We start from the raw sequence: 12,709 nt of genomic DNA, 5'->3' as shown, positions 1-12,709 counted from the left end.
CAAGTTCCTGGTCTCTGCAGGTTTTCAGTCTCCGTCCAGACTGGTGTATGTTTTCCAGAGAGCTTTTGCCTCATTACTTCCTGAGGTTTTCCTCCAGGATTTGCTGGATAGTAATTACTTGACTTAACTGGTTGGCTCGCTCATGTTTTATTGTGGTGGAGGAAAGGACGCTATATAAGACCCGGCTGGGATTAGAATCCTGCCCTTGTAAAGACCAGAGAGAGAGAGAGAGAGAGAGAGAGAGAGAGAGAGAGAGAGAGAGAGAGAGAGAGAGTTTTCGAGCCTGAGACAACTTTGTTAAGCCACAGTGAAGTGTCGAGAGAAAACCTTTGAAAAGTGAGGAGCAAGTTAGGAGGCGGTAGAGGCTGGTTTAACTAAGCAGGGATGGAGGAAGCTCCTTTGATAAGACAGGTCGTCCTGATGAGGCCCGTGGAACCTACTGACTCATAGAACTTCACTGGCACTCGAAACAGATTATGATAAGACAGTGGGAAGCATTGCTAGACGGGATGGAGTCTACTGTCAACCATGGCTACAGATTATGTTAGGACAGCGGGAAGCATTGCTAGACGGGGTGGAGTCTACTGTCAACCATGGCTACAGTTTATGATAAGACAGTGGGAAGCATTGCTAGACGGAGTGGAGTCTACTGTCAACCATGGCTACAGATTATGATAGGACAGCAGGGAAGCATTGCTAGACGGGATGGAGTCTACTGTCAACCATGGCTACAGATTATGATAAGACAGTGGGAAGCATTGCTAGACGGGGTGGAGTCTACTGTCAACCATGGCTGCGACTGTGAGGAGGCTCGTAACGTCACTTGGACGACAGGAAATAAGCTCTGTCCATTATGTATATCCAGGATACAGGCAAATACTGAAAGGATTCACGCTTAGTTAAGGACGTGTGAGGGACGGGAATGAACCCACTCTCATGCTAATGTGGCACTTCAAAACTAGTCATTTGCTACTACGGGAAAATGGAAGATATATATATATATATATATATATATACGAAAAGGGGTAGCAACGCAGTGACGCAGATGAAATGGATTATTCAAGAACAAAACACTTCAAATGTTTCATGGAAGAAATCTCCCTCCTCAAGTGTCAACAATTCACAGTATTTTCAACACCTTTACACAATTACACAGACCTGTGACTCTCATACTGTCACGCCAGAGTGAGATAAGCGATAACACGGGTGTATAGCTAGCGATAACAGGGGCGTACGTGTAGCCCTATGTGCCAGATAAGGCGGATTTCTATAGAGAGACATCTAGGTATATACTGTAAAGCTTCCATTTACGAAATTATCCAAATTCCTACCGAAATGCGATCGCCCCATCACACCGTTATCAGGGACGGGCGTGATGGCCATAGTATCCATACTTACGTGGTAGATTTTCTGCCATTCGTCGTGGCTCGGATTTTTCTGTGAACAGATGATGGAACGCCCAGCGGGCGAGGGGTGGAGCTCCTCGGGAAGTTACTTCGCCATCACGTCACCAGTAATTGCAATTACTTCCCCCTTAACGCCACCTGGCTCGGTGGTGGCGCCCGCCCACCCGCCCCCTTCTCCATCACCACAGCTCCCCAGCAGAGCACTACAGACCTCCAGAAATGCTCCCCACCTCCTGCCTCCCCCTCCTTCTTCTTCTTCTCCTTCGCCAGGATGCCTTTATGGTCTCTCTCTCTCTCTCTCTCTCTCTCTCTCTCTCTCTCTCTCTCTCTCTCTCTCTCTCTCTCTCTCTCTCTCTCTCTTTCTGTCGTCGGGCCTTGTATGGCTGGGTCTTCTGTGTCTTCCTCCTCCTCCTCCTCCACAGGGAGGGAAGCCGCCCTGGTGTACAGAGGACCTCCGCAAGGGTTGCTCCTTGTGGCCCTGAGCTCGTATTGTGCGGCGTGAAACATCTGTGGCTTTTTAGTTCCTCTAGTTTTCTAGCGCGACATAAGCAAGCAAGCAAAGCTTCTAGCGCGACATAAGCAAGCAAGCAAAGCTTCTAGCGCGACATAAGCAAGCAAGGCTTCTAGCGCGACATAAGCAAGCAAAGCTTCTAGCGCGACATAAGCAAGCAAGGCTTCTAGCGTGACATAAGCAAGCAAGGCTTCTAGCGCGACATAAGCAAGCAAGCAAAGCTTCTAGCGCGACATAAGCAAGCAAGCAAGGCTTCTAGCGTGACATAAGCAAGCAAAGCTTCTAGCGTGACATAAGCAAGCAAGGCTTCTAGCGCGACATAAGCAAGCAAGCAAAGCTTCTAGCGCGACATAAGCAAGCAAGCTTCGAGCTCGACATAAGCAAGTAAACTTCTAACGCGACATAAGCAAGTAAACTCCTAACGCTACATAAGCAAGTAAGTTTCTAGCGTGACATTAGCAAGCAGGCAAGCTTCTAGCAGGACATAAGCAAGCAGACCATACGAAAGATCTCTCAATATCTTAAAGGAACGTTCGGGGTTCTCTATAAACCTCCCGCTTCAGTAAATAACACGATATTGAATCCTGTAGATTCATATCCAACACCACACACACACACACACACACACACACACACACACACAGAGGGATTTACTTACACTGTATTCAAATCTGCGTCTAATACATTTTCCTTGTATTAACAAGGACACGCTTTATAACGCGTGCCCCACGTCTTGCCATATATATATATATATATATATATATATATATATATATATATATATATATATATATATATATATATATATATATATATATGAAGGCAGCTAACCACAAGGCGGCTCTGAAGGGGGCGACTGTACTGAAGTCACTGTGTGATTCAGCATTTGACCACAGGTTGACCTTTCTTTTGACCCAGCCTAGCTGTAACATCCCTCTTTCCCCTCACCACACACACACACACACACACACACACACACACACACACACACACACACACACACACATACTACAATCTCCCTCAATGTGTCATTATACCGACAGTTATTTCAGTCATTTATCATATGTCGAGATTCAACTGTCTGTTGTTGTTCTCTTCCTGATTTATGATTATGTTTTACGTCTCGTTTAGCATCCGTTTATATCTCTTTTAATATCCGTTTTCTCTATGGTTTACATCCCTTTTAGCCTCCGTTTTCCCTTATGTTTTACGTCTCGTTTAGCATTCGTTTTCTTTTATGGCTTACATCTCGTTTAGTATCCGTTTTCCCATATGTTTTACTTCTCGTTTAGCATCCGTTTTCCCTTATGGTTAACATCTTGTTTAGCATCCGTTTTCCCTTATGCTTTACGTCTCTTATGGCATCCGTTTTCTCTTATGGACTACATCCCTTTTAGCATCCGTTTTCTCTTATGGTTTACATCTCGTTTAGCATCCGTTTTCTCTTATGGTTTACATCCCTTTTAGCATCCGTTTTCTCTTATGGTTTACATCCCTTTTAGCATCCGTTTTCTCTTATGCTGGTCCTCTTCTGTGTCTTATCTCTTTTCTTCCTTTACTCAGTTCCTTCTATATTTATCATCTCACCTTCCATCTACTTATCTATCTATCCCTCTCCTCTCTGTGTCTTCTCCTATACCCCTCCGTCCACCTCTCTCTCTCTCTCTCTCTCTCTCTCTCTCTCTCTCTCTCTCTCTCTCTCTCTCTCTCTCTCTCTCTCTCTCTCTCTCTCTCTCTTATCCTCAACCTGTTGTCGGCACACCTCTGGCCTCACTCACTCACTGACTCACTCCCTCTCCCAACACACCATCCTCTCTCTCTCTCTCTCTCTCTCTGTAGCCAGTCAAGCCCATCATCGCTCTCCCATCGACTGGTACCTACTCTCTCTCTCTCTCTCTCTCTCTCTCTCTCTCTCTCTCTCTCTCTCTCTCTCTCTCTCTCTCTCTCTCTCTGATGGCGTAGTATAGGATCAAGAAAGGCAACCAGGAAGGCCTCTCTTCTCTCTCTAAATAGTTTCAGCGGCCGCGCGCGCGCCTCTCTCTCTCTCTCTCTCTCTCTCTCTCTCTCTCTCTCTCTCTCTCTCTCTCTCTCTCTCTAATCCCACCACGATGGCTCCCACATTATCATCTCTCGGCTCGCACCTCGCCAGGACTCCGTTGCAAAGGCGATTGGCTGTCAGTATGTGTTGTTTGGGGGGGGTGGTTGGGTGGTTGGGTGGCGTGGTGGTTAGTGGGGGGGGGGGGGGGTGATGGTCTCAAACTACTCCCACGCTAATTCCCTTGTCATGCCAGAATATGCGTGTCTCCGCCGTCGCTGATTGGTCGGTGATTTTGAGGACGGTGGCGGTGTCGGCCGCTGGTTGGCTCTCCCCTGCTTAGGATGTCTTGGGATCTACACGCTGATTGGCTGTCACTAGGAGGGAGAGAGAGAGAGGGTGTACAAAAAGAAGAAACGTCTTTAATACTACCCATTCAATGATTGACCCACATACCTTAAGAGCGGACTAGCCACTTGGCTATTTATGATTTGAGACAATGGTGGAAATATAGTTAACAATCCTAGGCACATATTTCACTTGGTTATAGTTCGTTGTAAAACTCGCCAGTCTCCTGTAATCATATTACACTTTATAGTTTTCGTTGTAATGGAATCATCCAGCCTTTTACTGTATATATAAAGAAAGGTCAGACCTCTGACATGAGTGTAATTAGTATTATATTTATAAACCACCTTCATAATTCCTACTGCGCTAACACCCAGAATATATATATATATATATATATATATATATATATATATATATATATATATATATATATATATATATATTGGAAAGGATCACAATTTAGCGCGTGATCAAGACATTCCTATGAGTCCACGGGGACTTATAGGAATATATATATATATATATATATATATATATATATATATATATATATATATATATATATATATATATATATATATATATATATATATACCTCTTATCAAACGTGTTTCTGTTACACCTTTCCCACCTCGCCATCCTTGGTCCTATGTCGGACCAGTAACTCATAAGTTCACCTTTAAAACCACACTTTCCTCATGAGACTTACTCTCCCTCCCTTACCTCCCCTTCCTGTGCTCTCTCTCTCTCTCTCTCTCTCTCTCTCTCTCTCTCTCTCTCTCTCTCTCTCTCTCTCTCTCTCATTTGCATCACCTCATCTGCATACCCTAGACGACGTATTTCTTGTGTGTGTGTGTGTGTGTATGATTTTCATACGCTCCAACTAAAACCCTTTCCTCTGGCATGATCATACGTATCATCATACTCAATCATACCGATATATATATATATATATATATATATATATATATATATATATATATATATATATATATATATATATATATATACTACTGTATTATACACATTGGTCTTATACCACGTATACTTCTGGAGCTGTTCTCGCGTTGGAAGGTTGTGGCTATAACACGAATAACAACTTGTTCACTGTTCACACTCGTGGCTATAACACGAGTAACATCTTGTTCACTGTTCACACTCGTGGCTATAACACGAGTACCATCTTGTTCACTGTTCACACTCCATGTATTGCTGTATGTTGAAACATGGGATCTCCAGACCTACTCACAGCTTTAAGTCATCCAGTTGTATTAGTATAATGAGTATCTCTTCTTGGATGTATTTCTTCCCATGTTTCCTCAGCTTCTCTCAAAGTCATGCCATAAAAAGAACGTGAAAAGTTACATTTTTGTGGAGTTTCGTCTACGTGATATACGCAAGCTTACAGTAAGAAATTTCGAAGCAACGAGTATTATTAATTCATTAAGATAAATTCACTTCCATTAAGGTTTTCATCTTTCCACTGGGGGGTGGGGGGAGGGGAGGGGGGATTATAATGATATATGATAATAATTATGATAATAAAGTCGACCCCTTTGGTTGACACTTCTCGTATGTCCCTGGTCATGTATAGCCCCTGAGTCAGAGTGTTGTTGAACAACACCTGAATTAAAGCTGTTGCTTGTATTTCTCCTGTGTGGTAAATTAATATTCACATATCAGCGAGGAGGAGGAGGGAAGGGAGGTTGGGGTTAGGGGTTGGAATTCAACGCTCATCCCGTTCTCTGTTATGATGTCCAATGCAGTGTTGTTGTATATCACAAAAAGTCCCGCGGGATAATTATATTGCTGACAAAAACCGTGATCATGTGAAATAGAGTCTAATTGCTTTTCGATTCTCTGGTGATGTGGATGTTTCAGATCATATGTATCCCACAAGCAGAGACGAGGCATTAAGGGAATTTTGACTGATCAATTCAGTCCATGTGATTAATGTAATCTAATAATTTGAATGAATCGTTGGATTTGGGAATATCAAATATGTATATTCAGATGCTAAAGAGTAAGTGGTGTATCGTGAGTGTAATCATGGGTGCTATAGATGTTTGCTATAGTTGGTACTATAGTCAGAAGGGGTTATAGGTTCGTGCTATAGTTGTGTGTCCTATGGTTGTGGGTGTTGTAATTGTATGGTAATGGTTGTGTGTTATGGTTGTGTGTTATGGTTATGGTTAATATTGGTTGTTGAGTTGTTGGTGAGTGTCAGTGCCAAGGTTGTAGATGCTATGATACTGGGTGTAATAGTTGTGGCTGCTATAACTGTAAATACCATAGCTATGGGTGTTGTAAATGTATGTGTTATTATAGTAATAGTGGGTGCTATGGATGAGGGTGTTATAGTAGAGAGTGCTATAGTTGAAGATGCTATAGTTAGTGTTGCTATACAGCTCTGTTTGCAAGAGTTGTGAGTACCAGAGGGTGCTATAGCTGAAGGTGCTATAGTTAGTGTTGCTATACAGCTCTGGTTGCCAGAGTTGTGAGTGCCATAAGTGTGGATTTTGTAGTTAAGAGGCATTATAGTAAATTTACGTGCTATGAAGTGTGTAAACTTTAGCATAAACGGATAAAACTGGTCATTTCGCCTCATTATTTTTCTCTAAAACTGAATGAGTCAATCGCTTCTTTCACTGTAAAAAGATTTTTTCATTTCTTTTTTAAATAGTTAGATCGCCAAATATCCATGATCACATTTGAGAGAGGGAAAAAAACCCCGAATCTGTAGATACAGCTAATTTTGAGATTCTCTCGGGATTAATGAGGTAATTGATAATCAGAAATAAAGGTCATGTACGACTAGTAATTACAGAGATGATAATTAGGGATATGCTAATTATTATGTACCCCCCTCCCAAGGCATGATGGTGAGAAATGTCAATATGGTTTATCATCATTTCATCACTGTTTATCCCCAGGTTTAATGTACGTGTCCAGTGAGGAGAATCTTAACTATTCTTTCTTCTCTTTACATTCTCTCAAGTCTTAATCCTCTCGAAGTCAAGTGTTTTGTAGTCACGAATTCGTTTGCCTGGCCAACTCTGTAATGTACTTTCCCCTCAAAACCCCGTTTTTTTTTGTGATATTCATGGCCAGTTGCTCTCTCTCTCTCTCTCTCTCTCTCTCTCTCTCTCTCTCTCTCTCTCTCTCTCTCTCTCTCTCTCTCTCTCTCTCTCTCTCTCTCTCTCTCTCTCTCTCTCTCTCTCATGATATGACCATTTCATACGTTCTTAATATAACCTTCCCCCCCCTCCTTTTTTTTTTCTTTTTAAAACTTACCTTTGGCAAGTTCATTTGATATACTAATTAAGTAGTCAACTTCATTTTATACTAATTATGTCTTGTTCAATGTGGTGAGTGCCAGCTCCACCGCTGCAACTAGTCGTTGCAAACACTACAGTGTTATCAACACATATTGTATGTGTCTAAAGGATTGTTGAAATGTATTGTTATAGATTGGGAACCTCTCTCTGTATCTGACACGGGTTTTGGAACGTATTATAAGGGATTGGAACCAGGAGATTCATCTTCCTGACTCTAGAACACCATCCTATCCTACAGAAATGACAAATCTCACTTCATCTATGAAATAGATAAGACACCAGCAGCAATCAGGTCTACCAAGTGAGAAATTCGTGGTGTTTGACATCGGTTTTTAGTGTTTTTATTTCAACACGGAATAGCATTCACCACTGTTACGTACCATTAGTATGTGTTCAAACACCATTTCCTCTGCGAAGCATTTATATTAGTACGATTTCTCGGGAGGATTCAACTCTCCCAGTACGTCACCTAAATTTCTTCATTACATCGAGGTGTGAGATGTTCATATATAGTGTCGTATTAGGAGTAGATGATGATAAGAAAGAGGCCAGATCATCCATCCTCGGTCTTGTGTGTGTGTGTTTCTCCAAGGTGTTACGCTCCGGTGTCCAGTGATGTGTGGGTATGCAGGAGTGGAGATAAGGGAGGAGGAGGAGGAGGAGAAGGAGGAGGAGGCCAGCAGGAGGGACCTGGCCCCCACTGCGCGTCATGCAGGAGTAGGGATAAGGGAGGAGGAGGAGGAGAAGGAGGAGGAGGCCAGCAGGAGGGACCTGGCCCCCACTGCGCGTCATGCAGGAGTAGGGATAAGGGAGGAGGAGGAGGAGAAGGAGGAGGAGGGAGGCCAGCAGGAGGGACCTGGCCCCCACTGCGCGTCGTGAATATGTTATGATAAGCCAAAAGTTCTCCTCCTCCTCCCTTCCCCTCCAGGGCAGGCAGACCACAGTGCCAGCAGGAGATTCCTCGACAGTTTTAGATTTTCCTGTCTCGCGTACATAGTCTTCCCGTACGTACACACACACACACACACACACACACACACACACACACACACACACACGTCATTTGACTTGTTCTTGCTTTACGTCATTGCTGTGATTTCCATACGACATTCTTTACACGTTCCACTATCTATCTATCTATCTATCTATCTATCTATCCATCTCCATTTTCATGTTATTTCTCTTCTCTCTGTTCTTCCTTATCTTCTCTTGTTCATGTTGCTACGTCAACATGGGTTATATAACTCCACGACGCTTCCTTATCTTCCTTACACACCAAGTTTAGTGTGCGTGTGTGTGTGTGTGTGTGTGTGAGAGTGAGAGAGAGAGAGAGAGAGAGAGAGAGAGAGAGAGAGAGAGAGAGAGAGAGAGAGAGAGAGAGAATCGAAAAAACGTTGACGTAGGGTTAGACAAAAGTAGAATACATTGATCGAATAGTGTGTTTCTTGACGTATGAAATGATTAACAGACAACAGACGTATGAAATGATTAACAGACATGATAGATGATTATATTCATATTGTGTTTTAACCCTGTGGTCTCTCTCTCCTCCCCATTACTACCATCAGGCACGAGATAAGAGACCCGTCTCGCTGGCCAGTCTCGTTGGAGACTTTGAGTTCTCGCCACTGAGGCCAGCTCCGGCATCAGTCTCAAAGGGACGTCACTAAAAACGGGTCATCAGCGCCACCATCTTCGAGAACACAGGCAAAGGTCAGATATCTATTTTCCTTTTGTAGTGTACTGGGTAGCGTCATGGAGGGTTAATGTGTCTTGTGTACTGGATAGCGTCATAGAGGGTTAATGTGTCTTGTGTACTGGGTAGAGTCATGGAAGGTTAATGTGTCTTGTGTACTGGGTAGCGTCATACAGGGTTAATGTGTCTTGTGTACTGGGTAGCGTTATTCAGGGTTAATGTGTCTTGTGTACTGGGTAGCGTCATAGAGGGTTAATGTGTCTTGTGTATTGGGTAGCGTCATGGAGGGTTAATGTGTCTTGTGTACTGGGTAGCGTCATGGAGGGTTAATGTGTCTTGTGTATTGGGTAGGGTCATGGAGGGTTAATGTGTCTTGTGTACTGGGTAGCGTCATGGAGGGTTAATGTGTCTTGTGTACTGGGTAGGGTCATGGAGAGCTAATGTGTCTTGTGTACTGGGTAGCGTCATGGAGGGTTAATGTGTCTTGTGTACTGGGTAGAGTCATGGAGGGTTAATGTGTCTTGTGTACTGGGTAGCGCCATGCAGGGCCTCTCAACACCTACCATGTCCAAATCTGGCCCTTCTGTGACATACCCATTTAGAATGAGGTTACAATTATTTTAAATGCCACAAGGAAATTGTATTTTTTTTAAATGCCAAAAGAAAATTGAATTTTTTCTAAATGCCAGAAGAAAATTGATTTTTTTTTTTTAAAATGCCAGATGGAAATTATATATATTTCTTAAATACCAGAAGAAGATTGATATATTTTTTAAATGCCAGAAGAAAATTACATATATTTCTTAAATGCCAGAAGAAAATTGATTTTTTTTAAATGCCTGATGGAAATTATATAGACCATTTAAATACCAGAAGGAAGTTGATATATTTTTTCAAATGCCAGAAGGAAATTACATGCATTTTTTAAATGCCAGAAGATAATTGAATTTTTTTAAATGCCAGAAGAAAACTGATTTTTTGAATACCAGAAGAAAATAATATATTTTTTTTAAATGCCAGAAGATAATTGAATTTTGTTAAATGCCAGAAGAAAATTGATTTTTTAAATACCAGAAGAAAATAATATATTTTTTTTAAATGCCATAAGATAATTGAATTTTGTTAAATGCCAGAAGAAAATTGATTTTTTAAATACCAGAAGAAAATGATATATATATATATTTTTTTAAATGCCAGAAGAAAATTGATTTTTTTTTTTAAATGTGAGTGAGCATCCGATTGACGTGGGCGCTCCCTTGTCTTGTTCGCCAGGGCTCACTGAACTAATGTACGATAACGAAGCTACAGACGGCCCATACTGGGCTTTACCGAACAAGAGGCCAAGGTTTTATTGGGAGAGATAGATAGATAGATAGATAGATAGATAGATAGATAGATAGATAGAGAGAGAGAGAGAGAGAGAGAGAGAGAGAGAGAGAGAGAGAGAGAGAGAGAGAGAGAGAGAGAGAGGGAAATGTGCTCAAGGCTTGAAAATTATGGTGTTATGTTCTCACGTATTCTTTTTCATTTCCCCCCCGCCACTCGTTTTCTCCGTCTTGTTAGAAAACCAGTGGAATGTTTACCTACTTACACCCGATTTCCGGTAGATGCGTTGTATAATGGGATGTTAGATGCGTCACATTACGGGGTGTTAGATGCGTCACATTACGGGGTGTTAGATGCGTCACATAACGGGGTGTTAGATGCGTCACATTACGGGGTGTTAGATGCGTCACATAACGGGGTGTTAGAGATGCGTCACATAACGGGGTGTTAGAGATGCGTCACATAACGGGGGGTTAGCTGCGTCACATAACGGGGTGTTAGATGCGTCACAAGGTAAGGGTAAGGGTAAGAGAGATGTGTAGAAATAAAAAGAGCGTGGTTGAGAGAGCAGAAGAGGGTGTTTTGAAATGGTTCGGGCACATGGAGAGAATGAGTGAGGAAAGATTGACCAAGAGAATATATGTGTCGGAGGTGGAGGGAACGAGGAGAAGAGGGAGACCAAATTGGAGGTGGAAAGATGGAGTGAAAAAGATTTTGTGTGATCGGGGCCTGAACATGCAGGAGGGTGAAAGGAGGGCAAGGAATAGAGTGAATTGGAGCGATGTGGTATACCGGGGTTGACGTGCTGTCAGTGGATTGAATCAAGGCATGTGAAGCGTCTGGGGTAAACCATGGAAAGCTGTGTAGGTATGTATATATATATATATATATATATATATATATATATATATATATATATATATATATATATATATATATATATATATATGATCTTAAAATCGTGAGGAAATTTGTTTGCACTGCGCAGTGGAACACCCTTTTCCATTTTCCAAATGTCAGCTGAGTCACCTTTATTCTCCTTCCATGCAAATTATGAAGAGAAAAGAAAACGGAATCTTTTCACCGGGGAAAAAAAAAAGAAAGAAGATAGAAATGAAAGAATCTTCAGCGGAAATGAAGCCCTAGTTCGAATTTTTTTTTTTTTAATTTGGGTACGACTCCTCTGTGTGTGTGTGTGTGTGTGTGTGTGTGTGTGTGTGTGCTTGTGTGTGTGTGTGTGTGCTTGTGTGTGTGTGTGTGTGTGTGTGTGTGTGTGTGTGTGAGTGTGTGTGTGTGTCTTGGCCTGACGACTGGCCCACAGAGTGTTGACTCTCACACCACTTCTTGGGTGACGTACACTTGGCCACAACCATCATCACTTGGCCACAACCATCACCACTTGGCCACAACCATCACCACTTGGCCACAACTATCATCACTTGGCCACAACTATCACCACTTGGCCACAACCATCACCACTTGGCCACAACCATCACCACTTGGCCACAACCATCACCCCTTGGCCACAACCATCACCACTTGGCCACAACCATCACCACTTGGCCACAATCATCACCACTTGGCCACAATCATCACCACTTGGCCAGACCAGACACTACTTGGCCACAACCATAACCACTTGGCCACAACCATCACCACTTGGCCACAACCATCACCACTTGGCCACAACCATCACCACTTGGCCAGACCAGACACTACTTGGCCACAACCATCACCACTTGGCCACAACCATCACCACTTGGCCACAACCATCATCACTTGGCCAGACCAGACACTCACAACCATCACCATAGCAACCTTATACACCCTCACATACTCTCCCTCTCTCTCTCTCTCTCTCTCTCTCTCTCTCTCTCTCTCTCTCTCTCTCTCTCTCTCTCTCTCTCTCTCTCTTGTGACCCCTCCCCCTAATTTGCATACGAGAGATGCCTCTAACCACCTAAAAACAAAAAGTAAAGTGTAGGATGTTGTCCAAACTTGGCACTCCTTTGTCTGTTACCTGCGCCCCGTGAAGAACCACACAGA

General features: G+C 42.7%; 1 protein-coding gene across 2 annotated transcripts in view; it reads left to right on the top strand.

Annotated features, from left to right (window-relative positions):
* The window catches only part of LOC139765149 (NAD-dependent protein deacetylase sirtuin-3-like), a 120,304-nt gene that overhangs the window by 16,702 nt on the left and 90,893 nt on the right, over window positions 1-12,709 (top strand). For both annotated transcript variants that reach the window (XR_011716588.1, XM_071692343.1), the window contains exon 6: window positions 9,210-9,354. Coding sequence is in view for 1 of the 2 variants with exons in the window: in XM_071692343.1 (XP_071548444.1) it covers window positions 9,210-9,311 (102 nt within the window). In the remaining variant the exon portion in view is untranslated. The remainder of the gene's footprint in view (window positions 1-9,209; window positions 9,355-12,709) is intronic.

This window comes from Panulirus ornatus, chromosome 53 (genome assembly GCF_036320965.1).
Source record: "Panulirus ornatus isolate Po-2019 chromosome 53, ASM3632096v1, whole genome shotgun sequence".
NCBI classification, from domain to species: Eukaryota; Metazoa; Arthropoda; class Malacostraca; order Decapoda; family Palinuridae; genus Panulirus; species Panulirus ornatus.
This window is presented reverse-complemented; position numbering and strand designations above follow the sequence as displayed.